Here is a 10,000-nt window from a genome sequence, read left to right on the forward strand (position 1 = left end):
CCTGTGTGCGGGTGCGGGTGCGGGTGCGTGTGTGTGCGATTACATTAAAACTGAGCAGACATTTTCATTCAAGACTACTTACGAAACATTTGAGAGATGGGAGGATGGGAGGATAAAGAGAACATGGAGGAGAAAAAGACAAGTGAAGTTAAAGAAAGATAAGTGAGAGTGGAGGATGAAGAAAATAGGTCCACTGGTCTCTTAATTCTTGCTCGCTCCCCTTTGTACACGTCTCAAATATACTAATTCACTTGAGAAAGTCTTAGTGGAAAGAAGAAGAAAAACTTGCATGATGCAATACTGTCTCCATCTCTTGCATTTGCATATATTATTCACAAGCTCTCACTTTCTGCAAATTTGGATGATCTCATTTCTCAGCCTCAGGTCCTCTGTTCCCCAGGCTAAGCTTTCAGTCTCGCAGTTACACAAGTTTCTAGTTCATTGAAATAGTTGTGTAAGAGGGGAGCAAGGTTTGCTGTGCCAGGCATCACTCAATTTCTGATCTCGTTTGTTCTTCTCGTCTTGTTTCTTTTTCTCTCTTCTCTTCTCTTCTCTTCTCTTCTCTTCTCTTCTCTTCTCTTCTCTTCTCTTCTCTTCTCTTCTCTTCTCTTCTCTTCTCTTCTCTTCTCTTCTCTTCTCTCGTCTCGTCTCGTCTCGTCTCGTCTCGTCTCCTCTCCTCTCCTCTCCTCTCCTCTCCTCTCCTCTCCTCTCCTCTCCTCTCCTCTCCTCCCCTCTCTTGTTCCACCCCTCTCTTGTTCCACCCCTCTCTTGTTCCACCCCTCTCCTCTCCTCTCCTCTCCTATCCTATCCTCTCCTCCACTCCTCTCCTTCCACTCCTCTCCTTCCACTCCTCTCCTCTTCTGTTTCTTTTCCTTTCTTTTCCTTCATCTCCTCTCATCATTCCACAGACCCCTTCAAGCCCTTCATCATCTTCTCCAACCGGCATGAGATCCGGCGTATCGACCTGCATAAGGGCGAGTTCAGCGTGCTGGTTCCGGGCCTGAGGAACACCATAGCGCTGGACTTTGACTACAAGGAGAGCCAGCTCTACTGGACCGACGTGGTGGAGGACAAGATATACAGAGGAACGCTCTCCGAGAATGGAGGTAATAATAATAGTAATAATAATACTTTATTTTTATATAGCACTTTTCAAAATACCTAAAGACGTGTTACAAACCATTTAACACAAAATAAAGACATACAAAGACTCAACAAGACAACAAAAGTAAACTGCAGTGGAAGAGAAATGTAAGGAGTGGCTGCACACACACACACACACACACACACACACACACACACACACACACACACACACACACACACACACACACACACACACACACACACACACACACACACACACACACACACACACACACACATACACACATACACACACATACACACACACACACACACACACACTACAGAGGATCTACAGAGGAACATTCTCAGAGAATGACTGGACACATTAAAATGCATGTGTAGGACAAAAACAACACACACCGAAATAGCTTATGACACCAGATGAAAAAGTTGGCCAAGCTGAACAAGACAAAGAACCAGCAATTCCTGAAACAAAGTTTTCCTCATCTACCTTTATTTGTTCACAATAACTATGAAGTTGACACGGTACTCATTTTGGATATGCAAAAACCATTGACCATTTCTTTGTATATGTTTAAGTGAACGCAACAAAAAAATTCAGTTACATTACATCAGAAGAGTACTGTGCCCATACAAAAACAACACACACCGAAATAGCTTATGACACCAGATGAAAAAGTTGGCCAAGCTGAACAAGACAAAGAACCAGCAATTCCTGAAACAAAGTTTTCCTCATCTACCTTTATTTGTTCACAATAACTATGAAGTTGACACGGTACTCATTTTGGATATGCAAAAACCATTGACCATTTCTTTGTATATGTTTAAGTGAACGCAACAAAAAAATTCAGCTACATTACATCAGAAGAGTACTGTGCCCATACATCATGGTTTTGTTCTCCCCTCTCCTGCCCTCCACTTCCTGCATGTCCCCTTTTGGCTTCAGTGGTCAGATGGGTGCCAGCTCGCGTTATTGTCTTTCCCAGAACAGTAGGCCGTCTTTACCCTGTGGCATTGTCGTGCAGCGCAGCGGTGCCCTTTTGGCAGGAAGGGGAAGGGAAGGGAAGGGATGTACTGCGCTGTCTCCTCCCCAAGTGGAGAGGTAGAGAGAAGGGCTGGCTTGAGAACGGCTTGTTGTCATCTTTCATTTTTCTCCATAATGTTGCTTTGCGTAACCACAGCTCGGCAATTAGAGTTCTACAGGAGAGGAGCATACAGGGACAGATGCAGTTAGAAATATGAAGAGCAATATACGTAGATATGGATGCTTTCGTCTTTGGACAATATTGTCTCTCCCTCCATTTTCTTCTCTCTCTTTCTCTCTCTCTCTCTCTCTCTCTCTCTCTCTCTCTCTCTCTCTCTCTATACACAGACACAGACACACACACAGACACACACACACAGACACACACAGACACACACACACAGACACACACACACAGACACACACACACAGACACACACACACAGACACACACACACAGACACACACACACAGACACACACACACAGACACACACACACAGACACACACACAGACACACAGTGAGAGGAAGCCGACAGTCAATCAGCCCGTCCTGGATCCAGTGTTGAGATTGTAGATATGTGCTATGTATTTCTGCTGCTTCCCACTTCAGGGCTTCTTGGAATCAACCAGAAGAACATGCTGCTGTCATGCTGAACATGCCAATTCCTCCATACAAGGGCCTCCTTTCCCCTTTTTCCCCCTTTTTCTCTCCTTTTCTCTTTCCTTTTCTGTTCTGTTCTCTTCCCTGCTCTCTCCTCTCCTCTCCTCTCCTCTCCTCTCCTCTCCTCTCCTCTCCTCTCCTCTCCTCTCCTCTCCTCTCCTCTCCTCTTCTCTTCTCTCTTATCCTATCTTCTCTTCTATTCTTTTCTATTCTTTTCTATTCTCTTCCCTCCTCTTCCCTCCTCTCCTCTTCTCCTCTCTTCTCCTCTCTTCTCTTCTCTTCTCTTCTCTTCTCTTCTCTTCTCTTCTCTTCTCTTCTCTTCTCTTCTCTTCTCTTCTCTTCTCTTCTCTTCCCTGCTCTCTCCTCTCCTCTCCTCTCCTCTCCTCTCCTCTCAAATAGGGCTGGGCAGTCCAGAATCCTTCCCCAAAAGCCCCTTTCCGTGGTTCTGATCTTGTTGCAGGATATGCATACTCAAGTCCATGCATGCCATGGATGGAACCTCGAAAAACATTCAGAAGACGAGTAAACAGGCAGTGCTAACACAAAACAGCCGATGCCAGTGACATTCAGACATGCTGAATCACAAGTCATTATTCTCAGAATGATGAAGAGCTTCGTTTCCAGAAAGTAGAACAGCGAAAAACACAACTCATACCATCCCATTATGACTTGTGTGTTATGTGGTGAAGTTTCCTCTGTCAGTATATGACATCAATGAAGTCACAAGAAAAGACTATGCACAATTTTAGACCGATATATTTAGCAATGAATTGTAAGAGGAAAGCTTGAGGTGCCATGCTTTTCTATCTAACTTTCAAAGTTATCAAGGATATAGCATAAACAATGGCAGAGTTACTATTGGGGTAGAAGATTATTTTCACTTTTAAAAGCAGTATAACCTTGGCCAAGTGCCCCCCCCCCCCCTTCACTTCATTCCTCTGGCATCCTCCTTCAGATGATGATTAATAATCATCAGATGAGGCGTTTTGCAATTACATCTGTGTGATCGGCGCCTTGCTGTGCTGTGTAAGTGTTCGGCGATGATTCAGGAGTATTGGGAAGGCATCAGCACTTCTGTAATCAATTAGTAGGGCCTACAAAAGGGTTTAGATGAAAAAAGGGTGTATGAGCACGCTTAATATTGGCAGGAAACCTGACAAACACACAAAACCTAGCATTAGGCTGGCCACATCCCTCACACGAACAGGAGCAGTGGCGGGCAGGTGTCCAGAAAACGTTTTCGGCGCAGGTGGATAAGAGTATCGCAATTACCGCAGTCAGAAACAGATGCCTTACAGATCCTCATCTGGCAAGGTTATTAAATACAGTACACTGCGGAAAATGCACACAGTCAGCAAGCAAGACGCTCAGGAATGCCGGCCATCACATCCTGGGCAGACGTTCAAAGAAAAAGACAGCGTGTGTGGAGGCGGAGAAGGAAGGGGGGAAAAACAAAATAGTAATAATAAAAAAGCTGGAATTGGCTGGAGGGAAGAGGGGAAAGGAAATTGGCAAGGGCTAAAAGAAGCCTGAAAGTACTCAAGTAGTCAAATCTACAAATGTAGGCTGAGGTGTTTTGGATCATTGAGGATAAATTTCCTGGAGTGCAGAACAAAATGAAAAAAAAAAAATGCTGGAAGCGAGTTTAACTCTACCTCTCAAGCACACTGCGGGAAATAGGATGAGTTTGTTTGCCCTTTTGTTCTCGTAAAGGGTATGATTCTTTAAGCAGAAAGGCCTCTTCAACAAGAACGGTTGTGTGTATATATAAGATCATTTCACTACTATATCTCTTTGTCATTGTCGTGTCCTTTGTACAACATTAGACAGGAGACATATCGAACCCCACCCAAGTTGTTCCTAATTATGCAAAACCTTTGGTGGAGATTCAGTCAAGCTGTAATACTGCAAAAAAAAACTTTTTAAGTGTGTGATTTGATTAATGCTGCTCAACCTCAGAAGTAGCCAACCTAATAATTTCTCTTTTTAAACTTAAATTACTTTTCACAGTTTGACCGTATTTAATGAGTATTGGCTGTCTGAGTTAAATATTTGTGTGCAAACTAATATTGCACTTTGGGACCATGAAACTTAAAAACATTAAAAAAGCAGCTTGAACCGCAGTAAGTGCGCAAAGAATGGGTGTTGTAGGGGAGACTTGAGCCAGAGATCTGTTTTTACTGTCAATTGAACTGGGACCCTAACTTAACGCTATGACTCACCAGTCAGTTCAGTACACCACTTAACAACTTTATTCAGAGCCATTCTGTTCTTTAACAGCTTTCCAAGGCACAAAATCAAAGAAAACACAAAATCGATACAAGGAAAGCACAATTAAGTGTGTTTGTGTAGTGTGTGAATGTGAAACAGACAATGTCCTCCAACAAAATGACACCCATTCCCTAATTTACTGTCCTGTCCTTCACCTCAGAGTTTCACTCAATATTTGTTGCAGCATATTTGTAAGATTGCCCAAGTGAACCCTTCAGAGGGTCCCATTGAAGACATGTAGTGCTATTTCAACATCTAAAATCCGATCCAGTGACATTCTTGAATACCAGACACAGAAAGAGACCTGCATCGCTCTCCTGAAGGCACTCTCCTGTCTGTGCCCTCTACCTACATACGGTTAGCTGATGGCACTCACCATTTTTGGTTCTCAGATGTCAGGTGGTACAACCATAGCTAATGCCCATACATTAACCCCTTAGCGCAGCACCTATGTTATAACCTTACTGTTACCAAAATTGTAATGTCTATGTCTTAATCTGTTACTTAAGGCTCTCGGCACAGTCATAGCAATGTTGTTATGATGTAGTTGAGTATTTTCAGCAAATACTGAAAAGGCCCGCCGGCGACCCCATCTGCAGTAAGAGGCTACTTAGTTGTTGGGAATTAATGTACTGCATGGAATATGCTTCTTTGACAATCCACTAAAAAAAGAATTATTGAATCCTGACAATAGGGTCATTAGCTGTGGTTGCATCACCCTGACGTGTGCTTCTACCAACACGTCATTGACCCGAACACTTTCTCCTCTGTCCTGTCCCCCTAACAGCACTGACCACTTTCTCCTCTGTCCTGTCCCCCTAACAGCACTGACCAGTTTCGAGGTGGTGATCCAGTATGGCCTGGCCACTCCCGAGGGCCTGGCTGTGGACTGGATCGCTGGCAACATCTACTGGGTGGAGAGCAACCTGGACCAGATCGAGGTGGCCAAGCTGGACGGCACCATGAGGACCACGCTGCTCGCCGGGGAGGTGGAGCACCCTCGCGCCATCGCACTCGACCCCAGAGAAGGGTACGGCTGCCATGCTCAGAGCCTTTATGGTATAGCGTGGTGTAGCACAGCTTAGGGTAGTATGGTATGGTATAATAGTATGGTATGGTATGCTATGGTATAGTATAGTAGCATAGCATAGTATGGCATGGTATAGTATAGTATGGTATGGTATGCTATGGTAGTATAGCAGACTCAACCCACACGCCATTGCACTTGTCCCCAGAGAAGGGTAAATTCACATCTGTTTTAAGTTGTGTATCGTATCACAGAGAGGAGTAAGGCTGTCTTGATGGTATACAATTAAAGTATAGTGCAGTGCAGAATAGAATATCACACTCAACCATAGAAAAAGGTGTGATGTACTCTATCATATCGTATCGTATATTTTAGAGTAGACCTTCGTGCCATCATCCCCAATCCCAGAGACGGTCTTTGTAACCTGAAATAATCTTCATCTGTGTTGACATTAGTCCAGTGCTCTTGAATGGGCTCACGGTTGCTTTAATATGGCCTCTTTATTATTAATAAGTAGTCAGACGACGATGATGATGATGATGATGATGAGTAGTCAGACATGTTCCCATGTTCATCATCACATTATCATGTAGGAGGAGTCACAGTCCAATTCTGTCTGAACTATCATGGAAACACGGTGTGTGCGTGTGCGTGTGCGTGCGTGTGCGTGCGTGCATGTGTATGTGTGTGGGCAGTACATGTTTGACCTTTCATGGTAACACACTGTGTGATGAGGTTTAAGGATTGTGTGTGTGTCTGTGTGTGTCTGTGTGTGTCTGTATGTGTCTGTGTGTCTGTATGTGTCTGTGTGTCTGTCTGTGTGTGTGTGTGTGTGTGTGTGTGTGTGTGTGTGTGTGTGTGTGTGTGTGTGTGTGTGTGCGTGTGCGCGTGTGCGTGTGCGTGTGTGTGCTTCTGTGTGTGTGTGGACAGTACATGTCTGACCTTTCATGGTAACACACTGTGTGATGAGGTTTAAGGATTGTGTGTGCGAGCGTGTGTGTGTGTGTGTGTGTGTGTGTGTGTGTGTGTGTGTGTGTGTGTGTGCGTGTTTGTCTATGTGTGTGTGTCTATGCGTGTGTGTATGCGTGTGTGTGTGTGGATACAGTATGTGTCTGACCTATCATGGCAACACACTGTGTGATGAGGTTTACCTGAACACGGTGGGGGCCATAGCTCCCGCTATGCAGATCCATGTGAATTAGCCTCTCCCAGGCTGATGATGATTAAGACAAAGATGCTGGGCAATGAAATTAGTACCTGCCCCCATGAGTTCTCTTTGATAATGACTCCATGAGCCCTGCAGGGAGAGATATTATGATTTAGGTGTGTGTGTGTCTGTGTGTGTCTGTGTGTGTGTGTGTCTGTGTCTGTGTCTGTGTCTGTGTCTGTGTGTGTGTGTGTGCGCGCATGCGTGTGAGAGTGATATTATAATCTACCTGTGTGTGTGTCCGGTGTCGTGAGACCTTTCATGGCCAACGCTGCAGGTGTAAAACCTGTGTGTGTGTGTGTGTGTGTGTGTGTGTGTGGGCGCGCATGCGTGTGAATGTGTGAAGAGAGAGTGATATTATAATCTACCTGTGTGTGTGTCCGGTGTCGTGAGACCTTTCATGGCCAACGCTGCAGGCGTAAAACCTGTGTGTGTGTGTGTGTGTGTGTGTGTCTGTGTCTGTGTGTGTGTGTGTGTGTGTGTGTGTGTGTGTGTGTGTGTGTGCGTGTGCGTGTGCGTGTGCGTGTGCGTGTGCGTGTGCGTGTGCGTGTGTGTGTGTGATGTTAGCTGAGCCTCCCTGTTGGTTTCCAGCGAGGAGTCACCTTCAGTTGTCCTCCCTGATATTGGTTGCTCTTTGTCTCCCTCATCCCTCCCTTTCCTCCCTTTTTCTTTTCCTCTCTTCCTCACTCAGTTCCCTTTTTCTATTTTTCTTTCTCTCTGCTTCAAGATTGTTGTTTTTTTTCTTCTATCTGAAAATGGTGGTCTTGGTTGTGCTTGGTATGGTTGTAAACCGTTGTCTCACTGATGTACGATTGGTAGACAGCGTTCTAATAGAGCACTTCATCTTTCCCCCGCCCTCCTTCCCTTCATTTCCCCCCCACCCCCTCTCTCTCTCTCTCTCTCTCTCTCTCTCTCTCTCTCTCTCTCTCTCTCTCTCTCTCTCTCTCTCTCTCTCTCTCTCTCTCTTCACTATCCCTTCCCTAGCGTGCTCACTCGCTCGCTTTCTCTCTCTGTAGTTAGTACTGTTAATAGTTTTAGTTAATTATCTAGTAATGACGATGGCAATGGAGTATTAAACCCCTCTCTTCCTCCTCTCCTCTCCTCTCCTCCCCCTCTCCAGTATCCTCTTCTGGACGGACTGGGATGCTAGCTCCCCGCGTATCGAGGCAGCCTCCATGAGCGGAGAAGGCCGCCAGACCATCCACAGGGAGACAGGAAACGGAGGCTGGCCCAATGGCCTCACGGTCGACTATCTGGAGCGCCGCATCCTGTGGATCGATGCAAGGTCAGTCTGTCTTTTTTCTTATCATTTTTTTTGTTGGTCTTTTTGACTTTATTTATGATAGGACAGTGAAGGTGGTGACAGGAAGCGAATGGAGAGAGGGAGATGGGTAAGGGCCGGCAAAGGACCCGGGCCGGGAATCGAACCCGGGTCAGCCGCATGGTGGACACCGAAGTATGTAACCTGGGTGTCAGCTTGGATTCATCACTTTCACTTCACTCTCACATCAAAAAAGTCACCAAATCGGCATTCTATCATCTCCGAAACATCTCCAGACTTAGGCCTTCACTCTCTAAGACAGTTACGGAGACGCTCACTCACTCCTTCATCTCCTCCCGTCTGGACTATTGCAATGCCATCCTGCTTGGTCTACCCAACAAGGCCCTAGACAGACTGCAATATGTCCAGAACTCTGCTGCCAGGATCATAACAGGCACTAGACCCTGGCAGCACATCACCCCCATACTCAAGCAGCTTCACTGGCTCCCCATCAAGTCACGGATTACCTACAAAGTCCTCCTCCTAACTTTCAAGTCCCTCCATGGTCTGGCACCCCACTACCTCACTGACCTCCTTCACCCCTATGACCCCTCAAGATCCCTGCGGTCCTCTTCCAAGGGCCAGCTGATCGTCCCTCGTGCCAGGCTCAAGGCCACCAGTAACAGAGCCTTCCATGTTGCTGCTCCCATTCTTTGGAACAATCTGCCCGACCACATCCAAAATGCCCCTTCACTGGCCATGTTTAAGCAACACCTTAAGACACATCTCTTCCTGGAGGCTTATGGCTGCTAGTTCCACAGTGCCACAAGCACTTTCACGCATTCACACACACGCTCACACACTGACGCGCACACACACTCGCACTTTCCAACACTCTGTGAAGCTTCCTTGGGTGTTTTGAAAGGCGCTATAAAAAACGAAAGTATTATTATTATTATTATTATTATTAGATGAGTGCCCTACCAGTTGGCCACTTCAGGGCCACTTTGCTCTTATTTTAAATATGAGATTATTTCTTTATAAACCTATTAGCAAACTAGAAATGCACTCAGAGAGTGCAGACCTCCGCCAAGGACGCTAGCAATGGTGAAGAATCTTTTTATTTTTTTTAAATCCTCCGCATGTCTAGATTTCTAGGCTAGCAATGGTGAAGAATCTTAAAGAATCCTGGTGCTGGTTCGTGATCCACCATAATTTCATCACTTTTTGAGTTTTGAGAACAATGTCTCAGCATTGGTGCAGACCCCTGGTTTAGTGGTGTAAGAAGTCTTCAGATTGGGAGCTTTGAATCTGGTACCAGCTGAAGTCCACTTCCATTTCGTATTCATGGTCTGGACATTGTTTGATCTGACGTGATTGCAGGAAGCAGGAAGGACATTTTTGGAAAAAATCAGGATTTAACTTATAACTTATAA

The 10,000-nt window shown here is 45.5% G+C and overlaps 1 protein-coding gene across 5 annotated transcripts in view; it reads left to right on the forward strand.

Moving 5' to 3' along the window:
* The window catches only part of lrp1ab (low density lipoprotein receptor-related protein 1Ab), a 256,132-nt gene that overhangs the window by 146,956 nt on the left and 99,176 nt on the right, over positions 1–10,000 (forward strand). For all 5 annotated transcript variants that reach the window (XM_063208181.1, XM_063208183.1, XM_063208182.1 and 2 more), the window contains 3 exons: positions 909–1,106; positions 5,895–6,099; positions 8,424–8,588. In XM_063208181.1, the coding sequence (XP_063064251.1) occupies positions 909–1,106; positions 5,895–6,099; positions 8,424–8,588 (568 nt within the window). The remainder of the gene's footprint in view (positions 1–908; positions 1,107–5,894; positions 6,100–8,423; positions 8,589–10,000) is intronic.

Source organism: Engraulis encrasicolus, chromosome 10 (assembly GCF_034702125.1).
Source record: "Engraulis encrasicolus isolate BLACKSEA-1 chromosome 10, IST_EnEncr_1.0, whole genome shotgun sequence".
In the NCBI taxonomy this organism is placed as follows: Eukaryota; Metazoa; Chordata; class Actinopteri; order Clupeiformes; family Engraulidae; genus Engraulis; species Engraulis encrasicolus.